The sequence below is a fragment of the Leptosomus discolor genome, chromosome 5, assembly GCF_034619465.1.
Source record: "Leptosomus discolor isolate bLepDis1 chromosome 5, bLepDis1.hap2, whole genome shotgun sequence".
Classification (NCBI taxonomy): Eukaryota; Metazoa; Chordata; class Aves; order Leptosomiformes; family Leptosomidae; genus Leptosomus; species Leptosomus discolor.
This window is the reverse complement of record NC_141395.1, coordinates 64593717-64609554: the sequence shown is the minus strand read 5'-3', so window position 1 is coordinate 64609554 and position 15838 is coordinate 64593717. Positions and strand designations below refer to the sequence as shown.

General features: G+C 34.3%; 1 protein-coding gene across 3 annotated transcripts in view; it reads left to right on the top strand.

Annotated features, from left to right (window-relative positions):
* Positions 1 to 15838, top strand: part of CSMD3 (CUB and Sushi multiple domains 3) — a 697991-nt gene that overhangs the window by 458368 nt on the left and 223785 nt on the right. For all 3 annotated transcript variants that reach the window (XM_086465685.1, XM_086465684.1, XM_086465682.1), the window contains 4 exons: positions 4205 to 4361; positions 8569 to 8760; positions 13427 to 13553; positions 14381 to 14583. In XM_086465685.1, coding sequence (XP_086321811.1) covers positions 4205 to 4361; positions 8569 to 8760; positions 13427 to 13553; positions 14381 to 14583 — 679 coding nt within the window. The remainder of the gene's footprint in view (positions 1 to 4204; positions 4362 to 8568; positions 8761 to 13426; positions 13554 to 14380; positions 14584 to 15838) is intronic.

Sequence of the window (15838 nt, the reverse complement as noted above, 5' to 3'; positions counted from 1 at the left end):
TCTGTATAGTCGCTATATGCCAACCTATTTAATATTAACCTCAGAAACTGTATAACAATTGTTTCCTTTTTGTAATTGTACTGATAACTGAGTTTATGCACTGTTTTCAGACTTCAAAATTTATAGAGTAAACTGCCTATGTGGGAGGCAGGGAAAAAGAATACATGGTTTCTGAAGTGTGGGATCATTTCTACCTGCTTTTTTTCCCTGCTTTTATTTTCTATCCACCAGTTCTGTTTGTAAACTCTGTAGTCTCTGATAGCTGTAAGCAAACCCTTTAGATTCACATGGAAAAAAAAAAAACAGCTGTCATTTTTCTCCTTGACAGAATAGTCCATTGTTAGGGGTGAACATGCTTGGCAGTATACAGAGTGAGAGCTGATGTGCCAGATGAGATTGCACCTATGTGGAAAAAAATGGCTTTAAGAATTATTTTTGATACTGTACTGAAGCAATCTTTCTTTTTCCTTCTACTGAAACACTCAATGCAGTAACAGGCAGGTAACGGTGTGTCAGTAAAACGAATACGAGAACAGGCATTAAGTATCCCCTTCCCCTCTGCTTGGCTTGGCACTCTGTGCTCTTGCAAAAGATGGAGGATTCAGTTTTACTGCATTTGTTTGCTATCTCATCTGTGGGCCAGCTTTGAAATGCGTGCACATAATCCAGTTTTTAAGGGTATTGTGCAAAGACTTCGAAGGGAGATCATGTTTGGAGCTTCTTGCTAAATTCTCTGAAGAGTTTCCGTACTTGCTATCATAATCCTTTTAGGGATATCATCCTGAAAACATGAGTGAGAAATAGGTAAGAAACGTAGGGAACAAAAAAAAAACCCCAAACATATGGGCCCTTTTCTGTCTTTATATTAGTGCTTCTACTTGCATGTGATATAAATGATACATTTGACAGGGTGTTGACAGCCTCAGCTCTGAACTGCTGATTTTATGTTATTTCTTCTTTTTATAAAGGCACAGATCTTCATATCCATATGCCTTTTATGTTTCAATGGCAAATCTCAAAAATAGTTTGATTAAAATGCAGAAATTTAATACACTCTTTTTATGCTATTCCCTTGCTAAAATTTTATGAAGTTAAATAAGTTAGCAGGTAAAAGACCATTAATTTCCATTTAAAATTTATTGATTATGGAGCCCGTTGAAATCTTAGGAAGTTTTATTTATCCTCTAACTGTAAATGCAAACATAACCCCTTCTCCCCAAATCAAACTTTACATTTTTCAGTTCAAATCATTATGTAAGCAGTATTCAATATTAGCATCCTTCCCTATAACATTTCAAAATATCATTGTGATATGAAGAACATTAACGCAATTTTCTGTGCCTTTGCTCCTCTTTATGAATTAATCATGTAACAGATCAGGCCTTTAAATAACTGATAAAGATGAACCTCTGTTTTCCCAATAGCTTGGCACTGGCATATTCAGGCATTATACAGTTATGAATCAATTATCTTTGTATTAATGCTACAGGATCACTTTAAGGAAAATGCATACAGCAAAATAATATTTTCATAATGATTACTCTTGGCCATACATTTAGCACCCAAGTGATGTAAGTCCAGATGTACTGGCAAGGCCTATAAGAAATAATATTCCTATACTAAAAATAAAGTAATGGTGCTACCTTAATTCACATGCGATCTTGTCTTCTGGATCAACTTCTGAAGCTGAATTACTAACTCATTCAAATCTTTAGCAAAACTCCCACATACTTGAGGAAGATTAGAAAGAAAATGCTGGTTCTGCAACTCTCACAAGAGAATGTAGGCTGTTACCACTTTTGTTGCAACTTAAACTGTATCATTTAAATTACGTCTAGAAACTTCTATTTAGTGCCTATTAACTTGAATGAAGCACAAAAAAGGCAATGTAACTTACATTGAGAATTATACTACAAAATATACATCCATTTATTGTCCTAAGGGAGACCCCCACTGTCTCAAGAAGAGGGTGTACGATACTTTGAATATTTGAAAGTCAGCAACCAAATGAAAAACATAATTTCAATTTCATGTTCAGACAAATCACATCCCTCCCTCATCCAAATGCAGTTCTCCTACTCAAAAAATGATAGAATTTCAGAAGCATTAGGGTCCTTTAAATTTTCTTCCTTCACAGAAATGATATAGGCTTAGAAGTATTATACAGTGGGACAGCAAGTTAGCCAATGAAGTAGAATTAGTGTCAAATCTGGAAAGATGTCAGTGTGCCAATGTGAAAGGTTTAATATGGTAGGATAGTTAACAAAATTGGCACTAAAGTGTCTGTGGGGAAATTCTAACATGAAGAAAATTTATGTCATGAAGTAGCTTATGGAAAGTTCTGGTGAGACATTGAGAATAGTTGGTATAATTTATTAATAGCTTCCTTTGGTTAATTATTAGTGATATACACACAGCAAGAAATGGATTACTGTTATGTAGTGTTTAAAAATAAAATAAATCCTGAATCCTTGCATGTTATTAGTCATAAGTAGCTTGGAGAGATTAGGAGAAAGAGCATCAAATTTAAACTGGGATTTCTTTAAGTGTTTCATGATGTAAATATCTCTGTACGATAGCAGTAATTCTCCTGGAATGGACATTTTCCTTTCAGTTACCAAAACAAAACTAAGTCCATTTGAGAACTAATTTTCTGTTGTTTCTTTTCTTTTTTTGGTGGTGGTGGTGTTTGGGGTTTTTTTCTGGCTTGATTACTGATCTCAGTATAGTTTTAAAGAAGTTTTAAATAAAATTAAGAAATCAGTTTTAATATTATCATACGTATTTGAAATTACTTTTCAGTTTATAAACATTAATTGCAGCTTTTTTTTTTTCGCTTTACTTTCTTAGTTTTACTCCATTTAAGGACATTGTCATTTAACTGTGAAGTTTGCTTGAAGCCGATTTGCTTGTTTCAGTAAAAAACAAGGAATGAAGCCAAGTCATTTTACTGTGCTTCTTAAACTACTGTACAATTATTTATGCATTAGAGATGGCTAGAAATAGCTTATTTGTTTTATTTCAGCATATCATTAAATGTAAAGTCTTTGTTATTACTACAGACACAAGGATTTCTGCAAAACAGGATTTACGTACTATGCACAGATGAGGAACAGGCATAGTATTTCACATTCACTTTGTTGCCCTACTACTATTGCTGGTGTATTTCTTTTGAATTCATTGTGGTTTAGAGTCCTGTTCACAAATGAAGCTTTAATTACATTTCAAAATAATGCAATTATATCTTATTTAAAACTCAAGAAAATTACCTGTTCTTTTACTAAAACTTTAGAATTTCCCTATATTGCAATTTGATATTATCCAGGGGTCAATTTATTGATTTGTAAGTGAAATTTTTCTTAAAACTCATTTATCAAAGTTTTAGTTATTATAGAAGTCACTAAATAAATCCTACAGGACATAGTGGTTGGGTTACTAATTATTGTTAAGTTATAGTTTAACTATTTTTAGGAAAGATAAGAATGTAACAACCTGTGATGTTTTACGGCAACTAGCTTGTAAGGAAATTTGCTAAGAATTATTAAAAGATTGTTTTAAATATTTAGTAGTCTGATAGAAATTTCTGTTTCAAATATGGAAAAGAACAACTCTTGAAGAAAAATAAATTATAAAAGTGCTGTACTCCAATTTACATATAGATTACATTACTCTTTCAACTTACAAAAGCAGTTGTTCTATTTATTTTATTTCCTAGTATCCTTTTACTTTATAGCTAATTTCAACCTCTTTTTACATAGAAAAAAAAATCACAAGGTTATTTAACAAGCCAAAGTTGGGGAAATGTGAGCTTTTCTATTATGCCACCTCAGTGACTTAAGTCAGACACAGCTACAGAAAATAAGTGTTTGCTGATAGGTTGTGACCAGCATTACAGTACTGGCAGTAAAACGAAAACACAGAGGTTTACAAACACTGAACTGATATGGCACTTCTGCCCACTTCTGTTTTTCTGCAAAAAAGGAACTGACGTATTTTAAATTGTGCATTTGAAAAATCACCACAATTAAGTCAACAACTCAAGAGAGGCAAAAAAGCATATCCAAGCAGTACTTTGGGCTGACTGACAATAGATCTCCCTTGGCAGAGCTGTCCACCCTCTTAATGGAGATGTACAGAATTATTTTGTAAATCATATATCCCATTTTTTTTCTTCATAACTGTAAAACTCACATTTGTTTTACAGATCTATGATGGCAAAGACAACACTGCTCACCTGCTGGGTGCGTATACTGGGGCATCTCTAAGAGGCCTGACGCTAAGCAGTACTTCAAATCACTTGTGGTTAGAATTTAACTCAGACATGGAGGGCACTGATGAAGGTTTTCAGCTTGTGTATACAAGTAAGTATTTGAGAAAACAGTAGTAATAGATTTATGATTTTAAAGGAATGAAAATTCTTTGCTCATACGGTGAAAATGCAGTCAAAAGACAAATAATGATAAAATCAACAGCAAATCTCTCATCGCTCATCAAAATAATATTGTTTCATAATGGTACCTCAAAAAAACCAAAACATGTAACATACTGAAACCTTGCTTTGACAATAAATTATGTAGTTTGATACTTAAACTACTTTTTTCTAGAGGGTTATTTTGGAGATTTTTTCAGTCTTGGAAAGGATAAGAAAAAATTTTCAGTTAATTGTATTAGCACATTACAATATCTAAGCATGTGAGTAGTTTAAAATGTGCAACCAAACCCATTGCTTCATAAAGATAACTCATAAGTAAAAGACATTCTCCATCTCAAGATGTGTGGCCCATACTAACTTTGCATTAAACTAGCAGTTTCTGAGTTTGGATTATTGTTTAGAATAATCCAATTTGGAACCAAAATGATAGAGAAAGGTTCCTAACAAAAACTTCTTACCTATATGTAGACTGACAAAATTATACTAAAAAGATTAGAAGAAGAAAAATCTTTTCAGATCTCTGGCTTAGAGTGTATATAGGAAACCGAGATAAATATCTGTTTTATCAAGTGCCAACTTCTGAAAATGTATGTGATTGTTACGTGTGTCTACTGGTAGGTAGTGTATACGACTTCTTTAGTGTAGAATTATTTCATCATCACTGAATTATTACATAAAATTGAATTTTTAACAAGCAGAAAAGTATTATAAGGTAATTCTGCAATGCAGCTATCTACATCCTTTTTTTCTCCCTGTGCTTAAATCATTTGTTTTCACTTGTTCAAAAAATGTTCTTACGTTTCAAAAACTCTCTGTCATATTTTTAAAATTAGTTCTAATAAAAATAGTGTAAGTCTACCAGAACGAAAGGAAAATATTCCAAGATACTACAAAAGTATGTAATTATTTTGCAGGTGGAAGTTGCATAATTATACCATGTAATAGACTGTGATAGCATAGGACTATATCCTATGATAAAAGCTAGGCCTTCCAGTGTGGTATTACTATGTAAGTGTCAAGCTATTTAATTTTTCTTATTTATATATGTACGTCCATCCCAGGACTTGAACCTTATCACTAACATTTCCTGTCTTTTGAGACAGACGTTCTTGTAGAATACAATTTCCCAGCCTGAATAGTTATTAGCCTGAACTGTGCTGAATCTTCTTTTGTAGGTATTTGTAGAATTGGAAGAGAAAAAATGAGGAAAAACTCATGGGTCAAAATAAAGATAGGGAGGAAAGAGAAAAAGAAAAACCAAGTGATGCAAAGGTAGTCACTTATCTCCTCCACAAGCAGACCAATGCCCAGACAGTCTCTGAGTAATGGCCCCTTTGGAAAGACTATTCCCCAGTTTTGTTGCTCAGCATGACATCATGTGGCATGGAATATCTCTTTAGTCAGTTGGGGTCAGCTGTCCCAGCAGTGTCCCCTTCCAGCCTCTTACTCACCCCCAGCCTACTTGCTTTAGGAGGCAGAGTGAGAAACAGAAGGACTTGATGCTGTGCATGTATTGCTCAACAACAGCAGAATCGCTGGTGTGTTATCAGCAGTGGTTTATTCAATCTAAAAAAACAACACCATGTGGACTGCTAAGAAGCTAACTCCATCCCAGCCAGACTGAGTGTAGCTGATCTCCATTACACTCTCCCTTCAGGTTTGTATGCATGGATGAGATCCCACCTGAACCTTCTCTTCTCCAGGATGAACAGACCCAGCTCTTTCAGTCTTTTCCCCTAGGAAAGATGCTCTCATCCCTTAATCATCTTAGAGGCCTTTTGCTGGACTTTCTTCTTTAGCTCCATATGTCTTGTACTGGGGAGCCCAGAACTGGAAACAATACTCCAGATGTGGCCTCAATAGTGCTTAGGGTAGAGAGAAAGCATTATTTCTGTTGACCTGCTGGCAACACGCCTCCTAATGCATCCCAGGATTAGTCACCTTTGCTACAGGGGAACATTGCTGGCTCACATTCAGCTTGGCATCCACCAGGACGCCCAAGTACACTTCTACAAAGCTGCTTTCCATCTGGGTGGCCCCCAGCATATTCTGGTGCCTGGGGTTGTTCCTCCCCCAGTGCAGTACTTTGCACTTCTTCTTGTTGAACTTCCTGAGGTTGTAAGCTCATTTCTCCAGCCTATCAAGGTTGCTCTGGATGGCAGCATGATCCTCTAGCATACCAGCCACTTGTCCCAGTTTGGTGTTATCAACTTGCTGAGGGTACACCCTGACCCTTCATCCAGATCATTAATGATGATGTTAAACAGGATTGTACCCAGTATTAATCTCTAGGGCACACTGCTAGTTACTGGTCTCCAACTAGACTTTGTGCCACTGATTATCACCCAATGGCCATTTCCCTTTTTGGGAAAGACAGTTAATATTTGTTTTGCATAGATGTAGACCATGAAACTTTCCAATAGGCTTAGCGTGATGTTTTAAACAGTAAACAAAATCCCCACAAGAAATAATGAAACATTCTGTGTCCTCAGGGACACATTGTGAGGATTCATGTTCTTTCAGTCGCCTAAAATACCCAACTATCGCCATTCTAGATCCCCTTCACTATGTCCCTAGCTATCAGCGCTTCTCCAGAACGATATAATTTTCCCTTCGGTCCTGTGGTCAGAACTGCCAGCACTCTGTGGATAGCTGAAATACACTTAGGGCGGCAAAGATGCTGCTAGTACCTAGACTTAATTACACATTCACCCTCAAGGGGGAAGTGATCTATAAGCAGGCCATCCAGAGATAAGGACATTTCAGGGATCAAGGCACATTTTAACTTCTTTTCACACAGTATGATCAACAATTTTCTTAGACGACAGGAAATTCTAATTGGCCAATAAGTAACCAGACTGGCAATATCAAAAAAACGTGCTTCATTTGGGACTCACTTTAGCTTCTTTTAGAGCTTCTGCAGTGCAGTCTGTGCCAGGAAACAATAGCTTTGCTAGGAATAAGAAAAGTTCAGTTTAGATGTTGTGAAGGCTCTTGAGGTGAGCCATTTCAGTGAGATGAGCTGAAGAAAGAATTGGGAAGATACAGCATTTAACCTATTTTTTTTTTTTCCTTATGTGAGCAAACATCCTTTTCCAACCTGAAGCATTTTGTCTGTAAAATAATATAAAACCCATAAAATAATATTGATTTTTTCAATCAATCAATAGTAATGATTCAGTACCTGAGGAGAGATTGTGAAAGGCTACCAATTGTTGACCAGATGGACAAATACTGTGTAAATGACTTCATTGAACAATGTAGGCATAAAACCCCTTCATTTGCTCCCATGTCACCTACATATAGGAAAATCAATCTGACACAAAGTGCCTTTTTTACCTATAAACAGTTTAAACTGCATGATATTGATAAAATAAGTTTGGTTTTGAACAAAGTGAGGTTTCGAGCTGCTTCTCAGTTAATAACAGAAAACCTTATTTGGAATAGAAAATCTTTCCACCAAATTACAGTTTGTTTCCCCGAATGTTAATATGCTTTCCTGTTTCTGTATAATGCAGAAGTCGTTTTGTTTCCTTCTTGCTCCACACCTCTTAGTTCTCCAAAATATCCAAATTATTTGGCTTGAATTCTCTGTATCATCATTATCATTGCTTCCTGCATGTACTTTTTAAATTGACAAACTACTGAATCCAGGATTACGGTAGGGAAACATGAACATAACCGTATTTCTTTGGTGCTATAGGTGCTATTCTGTCATTGGTTTTACTGCGCTCAGTAACAACAAACAAATCTGCTGTCAAACTTTGTTTATGAGCCTTTAAATACCTATTCACAAACTAGATTGTCATCAAAGTAAACAGGCAGTCAGTCACTTCAACTGCCATTTTATAATTTATCATACCATTTTAGAACTGATTGATAATGATAATGAATTTCCTTCTCAGTATTTAATTGGAGTCTTAAGAAAAATGTTTTGACAGAGTTTGGTTTGCATGCTCTAAGTGAAGAGTATAGACAGTTTTCCTACTTAGACTGTTTCAAAACAGAGAAGAAACCTTAAATATGTTGTTACATGAAGTCAGAAAATGTTTCCTATTCCATTAGAAAACAAGATCTTAATTTCATTAATGTATGCACCTGCCTGATTTTGCAACTACATTTTGTTCCTACCACAGGTTTTGAGCTTTCGCATTGTGAGGACCCTGGTGTGCCACAGTTTGGATATAAAATCAGTGACCAAGGCCATTTTGCTGGAAGCACTATAATTTATGGATGCAATCCAGGTTACACACTCCATGGAAGTAGCCTTCTAAAGTGTATGACTGGAGAAAGAAGGGCATGGGACTATCCTCTGCCATCATGTATTGGTAGTAGATACTTTTATTTTTTATTTACTTAAACTATTACCTGAATATAAGAAGGAAAAAAAAATTGTAAAGATTATTAGATCTTTGTGAAATCTGATCTATATGTATAAAGATCTATTTACACATACATTTACAGATCTGTCTGCACAGATCTCATCTAAGTCTGTGTAAGTGGTGTTGCTTTTTTAGGTTAAAAAAACCCATAGTAATTATTAAACATTCATGTACACTGAAATTCCTAATACACGAAAATCTAGTTATAGTCAGAAAATATTCAACATAAAAAGACAGCTCAATCAGAAAGCCAGGATCATATATGTTGTATGAGGGGTTGTAAAACTAAGGTTTTTTTCTAAATTTATGTAAATAACATTAAGCTAGAAAACTTTTCATATATTTACTCATAAATACTACAGAAGAAAAGAAAAACTTAAAGATACAAAGATATATAGACTTGTATATTGTATTTTTGTCACTTGGTTTCTGTTATGTCGCTGTGATGCGTAACACAATATTATACACTTTATTACAATATTACTGTAACTTTGTAAGTTTTGCAAGTATCTACAGGTTCAATTCCTGAGCAAAAAGAAGACAAGACTTATATATTCTCGTAATTTCCTTCCTTTTTCATCTCCTCTTAGAGGAAATTTGGATTGAGTGAGTAGTGGAAGCGAGGGGTGAAATGCACTTTATGCCTAGATTTAGGTATGTACTTTGGCATATCAGCACCAAGACATAAAGTCCATTTAGGAAAAATATGCAACAAGTGACAACTGAACAGCTCCTTTAGAGTAATAATTAGGGAATAAATGCCTAAATCTCAAATTTGTGATAAGCCTTAAGTAGTTTCTACATCATTTAGGATATATGAAACGAAAGAATTAGGGGGAAAGCATGGCATTGGAACATCCAAGTAGCAAGTAAGAGGTGTACAAAGAACATATGATGGAATTTGAAACAAGATCAAATAAAATGTGAAGGTGACAGAAAGTTGAAATTAAAAGTTTGAACAATAAATTACATTTTCGATTTCATTATGAGCGTTAAAAATCACAGCATGCATCACCGTAGTGATGCATGCTATGATTTTTATAATATCAGATATATATGGTATATATATCTGAGTGGGTTCTTGCCTAGTTTTAAAACAGACCAAGTCAAATATGTCTAAATTATTCCTTCATTTTTTTTATTAATGATATAGATTATGTATTGTGTGCTATTTACACTACCTGTGGGATCTTCAGCTTTGTCCTATTCAAAACCTCATATAGTTCAAATCTAGGTCTGTTGGAAGGGGTTCACTAGAACAGCTCACAGATGGGAGTTGAATACAGCTGGCGTGTGTCCCCTACATGACTGAAACTGTTTGGAGGAAGGTCCCTGGATTTAAACATTCAGCAGTTTGTCTCCAAAATAGATGGACATAGATGAAAAAGTACAGGTTGGCCACTTTTGGATTAGGAAGTGAGCCAGATTCAGACCTGATACAAACTAGCAATAAATTTCGACAAACTTAAATCCAGAGCTGAATCTGGACCTCTGTTAAAAGTGATGATATGCAGCATATACTCAGGGTTTTATATTCTTTTTTTGTTTCAATACTGGTAAATTCAAATCCCTGTCTTCCAAAAAATTCAACGAATTAAGCACCTAGGTTTTGCACTGCCACCAGATTCTTTGTGAAAGCTACATTATAATTATTCCAAAATGTTCTGTATAGGTGAATCAATTTAAGATGTCAATTAATTTGTTGGGTAAAATTTCTGCGTTTTAAATTAATCTTATTCAAAACATACCTATTAGTCTGCTATTCACAGGGAGGTTTCAGGATACAACTTATTTGTATGTATTGCTCTCCATTAAGCAAACAAAAGTACATAGACGGTGTCATTTAAATGAGCTTGGAAATGATTTATTTTGTTCATATCAATTAGGTATTTCTCCATAGCCAAGTAGTAAAACATGTTATTTGCATCCTGAGAAGAGTTAAACAGCTGTAAATCTGTTGTTTGTATCATTAATAGTATCTGTCCAAACCTGAGGATTGCATAGGTTTGGCTAAATAGATTTTAGAAGAATTTTAATTAAAACAAGAGAATTTTTTGAATAGACAAGCTTAAGAAATCAAAAAGGTTTTAAATGCCAATTGTAAATAATGATCTTGAATTCCACATACCTTCTGGTTTTTCATGTTAACTAAGGATCACTACAGCTGCTTTAAAATACACATGAAGGGATGCAGTATGAATCCTATAAAATGTCTTCTTGGGCTGAAAAATATATAGTAAAAGATTAATAATGTCTTATTAATGATACAACATGAGGAAATTGGCTAGAAGAGAACTGGGAAGATGAAGGGCAGTTAAGAAATGCACAAGAAGATCAGTAAAAAAAAGCATGCTTAGATTAGAAATATTCCTCAAAGAAAACAACAAATTGCATCACAATGGTTTTTGTACAGGACTGAGACCTCTTACAGGGACCTCTTTAATAAATCCAAACAGAAGTCTGAGTCTGAACATCTCTTACTCATTCGTGATCCAGTTAGTTATTGAGACTTCAAATTCAGTAGTGGATTAAGTAGTAATAGGTGAAGATGAATCAGCAGCAAAACTGATCTAACATTTTTGGTTTATAAGAATCCTCCTTTCAACATTTATTTTAGTTAGAATCAGATTGAAACTAAACTTTTTTGCTATGAAAGGAAATTGAAAAAAAAGATTGTTTTTGCAACACTGGTGCCCTTTATTTCCAGATTACTTGTTTATGAATCACGTAGGTATATGCACTCAAGCTTCGTCCTTACAAGAAATTGGTCTCAGCCCACCACAAAATCTTTTAGGGTCTACAAATTGTTCAGGCAAACCTCGAGAATCTGTGAAAACAGTGATGATTTGCATGAAACATTTTACATTGGCATGTACAAATAAAATTATTTCCCTGGATGTTTATGAGCAACGTAAGTCAACAGACACTAATTTGCTACTACAATCAGAAATGATCTTAAAAATGCTACTGTTGTTTTAGTATTATTTCATGGAAGAATGTGACATTGACAAGACAATAGCAAAAGTGTTTTCAAGCAGTTGTAGTAATCGTAAGTCTTAAATGTGTAGTAAATATTACAATAAAACATACTATCCATGCAATTTGCAGAGAGAAATATAGAATATTTCCTTTAACTTGACATACTTAGAAGATTCCTTAGCATTGACACTGAGAGTCAAAATAATGATTCTTAACTAGGATTGTCTTCGTAGTAAGCAATATGGAGATGTAAGATAAAAAGGGTTTTGCTCTGTTACTCCTGAATGCAACCTGAGAGGATACTGTTTTCTGAGAAGTCACCACTTGTACAGCTGATTCGGCAACCAGCAAAACTACGGAGCTGGAATCTTGCTGGAGAGGCAGAAATAAGCCACTGGGAAGAGAGAAGGAGACTTCAAATATCATAATAAAAAAGCAAACTGGTTATCATCCTTGAAAATTAGAAATTATAAACTTGTAGTTGTTCATTGGTCCTGGATTAAATGTAATTAATTTTAAATTTCATTCAGTTTGTCACTGAGTAATTTTTTCTTTATAGAGTACTCTATTTATATCCTTACTCTGCTGGAAGAATAATAGATTATGCTAGCCTCTGAGTTGAATAATTCTGAAAAAAAAATTTTAAAGAGTATTTAGGAATTAACAGATTGGCAAAGTACTTAGAAAAGATATGCAAGGCCACCTGTATCTGCAAGTTTGCTTTTATTATGTCAGAAAATCCATCAAGAGTAGCTTTTCAATTATATTTTATCATAGAACACACAGATCATCAGGTAATAAATCTCTCAACTAAATATTTTAGGTGATGTTAAATCAAAATAAAACTGCATTTTAAGTATATCAAGAGATCTAATCAAAGTATTATTTGGCTTTGCACTTCACAAGAGAGAAAGGAAAAAAAGTGAAATAGGAAGTCTTTGAAGGCCTCAGTGACCTAAATTTAAAAGTCAGGTTTTCTCAAAGATTAAGTATTAAGATTATGAAATACTCAGTTTTGCCTAAAAACGGGCCGAGGTCATCTAAGAGGGAGCTACTTACTATCTGTTATCCTCTAGAAGTACTATAGCTTCAATATGAGGACAAGTTTTGCGTAAGAAGTTTTGCAACTTTTTTTCCTAGGCTGAAAGGCTGAGTTTCTCTCTGAATAACCTGACTTTATTTAGTATGTTCATCTCTTTTTTTTTTTTTTTAAAAAAATATAGATTTTATTTTGTATTTACTCATTTATCTAGATTTCTTAATTTAATTCAACTGCTTTAGGGTGACACAGTGTCCTTGGTTTGTTTTTTGTTTTTTTTAAATAACAATCCATTTTTCTTTCATTATATAATGGTATGTTTTCTAATTATTTTGCTGTGTTCAGAATTATTAGAAAAACATAGGCGCCAACAGAAAATACAAACATATTCAAATAAAACCACATTTACAGGTTCCTTTCCCATGGCACTTCAAGTCCTTGTGCATTGTCCTACAACTTGGGGCATATTCAGTTTAGTTGTGTTACTTATTCAGCAAGATAGTAGATGTATAAATCGATTGCTCAGATGATTATCTGGAAGACCATATGTAATGAATTAAAAGTAACACATTATGTAATGCTGTTTTTTATTAGCTGAATGTGGAGGTCGTTTTAAAGGAGAATCATCAGGAAGAATCTTGTCTCCTGGCTACCCTTTTCCCTATGACAACAATCTGCGTTGCATGTGGGTGATTGAAGTAGACCCAGGAAATATTGTCAGGTACTGGAAATAAAATTTACAACAAATCTTTTTGCTTATTTGATAACTAAACCTTACTTGTACAGTGGAGAAAAAAAAAAGGAATTTAGGCTTGAAAATTTAAGACGCAGCTCAAGGCCTATATTTTTGGCACTCTTGAATATGTAGGTTTGTGTTGAAACTGTCTGTTTTTCAATGAGTATTATCTGATGAAGATCAAGCTCTAAAATTTGCTATATTTTTGTGAAATGCTGATGAATTTTTAAAAAATTCATAACTTTATATATAGAGACATATATACAGACTAGAATAGTTAACTGGAAATCTGATTTTTAAATATCTAATATAAATATTATTTAATGCCAAAGTTATAAGATTCAATATGTACAAAGTAAAAAATGCTGGTGTCAGCAGAACCATTTAGTGGAAGACTCTACATTTTTTTAAAAATCCTGCATTTCAGTAGTTATTTTAATTAGACCTTTATTCACACTATGTTTAGAATGTTTAGAGTTCAATTTGTTTTGATGACAAGGTAATACATAATATTGTCTTAAGAAAAGCAAAACTATTTTTTTTAATGATTCTGTGGATACTTATAGATTATTTGAATGGCTGAAGTAATCTATTATTTTGTGAAAGACAAATTCAGATATTATTAGGGTTTTTCTCCTTTCAAATACATTTCTGTATTGGACTTTTATGCATCTGAAGGGAAGGGTATGAAACATTATGGAAAATCACCCTTGGAAATCAAGGTTTATGTGCTTTTTTGGTTTAGTTTTGTTGCTAAAGATATATTGTTGAGTAATATGAAAGCTGACAATAAAATCATGGTATTCTTACAGCCTCCAGTTTCTTGCTTTTGATACTGAGGCATCCCATGACATTCTACGAGTTTGGGATGGTCCACCTGAGAATGAGATGTTACTCAAAGAAATTAGTGGATCCCTTGTTCCTGAAGGCATTCACAGTACACTCAACATAGTAACTATCCAGTTTGACACAGATTTTTATATCAGCAAATCTGGATTTGCCATACAGTTTTCAAGTAAGTTGATGAATTTATTTTTTTAATAAGGTAGTTCATTCACAGATAATCGTAGTGCTGGAAACAATTGAAAGCAGTGAAAACACTTCTGATTTTGTTAGGGAAAGAATTGGCCCAGACTTACAATTTGTTGTAAAGTTGGTTTTGTATCTTAAAAAAAAATAAATAAAAATCTTGTCCTTTGCTAATTTGGCTTTGTCTCAAGGACAGCTCTGGCAGTGCCAGAATGCTCATAATTATGACTAGTATTTTTCACAAAGGAGGTGATGTAGGAATGTTAAAAGCTCCATCCTTTTCTAATCAATAAGAGTTTCTGCTTTCAGAGACATCTGTGCAGAGTTTTCATTCCTGCTGCGCTTGTATAGGATGAAACGGGAAATAGCACTACAGGAACAGCAGTATTCTTCTCCCTTTTGCCTCCTAGCACTATTTCATCTTATTACAGGCAACATGGTGACAAATCTAAACAGTTATTTAACTGCTGTTAAATCCCTTTAGACGTTTTTAGTGCTGACACAGAAGAAGTCATTGGGTGAGGTCCATTTTGACCTTTTTTTCCGGTCAGTGAAATTTATGTATTCTTTTCAAGATTAGCAAGATCTGTTCTAACGTCATCATTTTATTTAGCAGTAGCAATGTTTCCAACATGGGTTGACACAGACATTCTTAATGATTACATTATTTAACTCATGCTTTGTGTGCTTGATAGTTGTATTAGCCCTTGTTTTCCCCTACCCTCATTCTTTCTGTGTGTATGACAAATACATGTGTTCCCACACAGTAATTTGAAGGAAGAATGAAGTACATAAATGAAAGGACAAAGTAAAACATATTTAATGTGTAGTGAAAGAGTGCCTCTGCTCCATCTGCTGGTTTTTGAAGCCATGAATAGAGTTTTCAGTTTCTTAGCTCCAAGATACCTTATCTCGAAGATATCCAAGATATCTTTACCATTTACCACCTTACCCCCTTCCAGCCTTTGGGAGAATCTCACATATCTGCTTCTTTCTTTAGTGTTGAGGCCAAAAGGGGGATGGGGAGAACATTATGCACTGAACTTATTCAGGTAGTCATTTAGTGAGTGGAAAGAGATTGATGTAGACTGAGAATGGAGTTGCAAGGAAAAATGGATGGGACATGGGAGTAAAGCCATAAAGCAGCTACTGATGTACTTCCAACGCTTTATCTGCAAAGAGGTTTTAGAGTTTCAGCTGAAAAGAGAGGGGTTTTTTTATTTAATACTCCATGCTCTTGC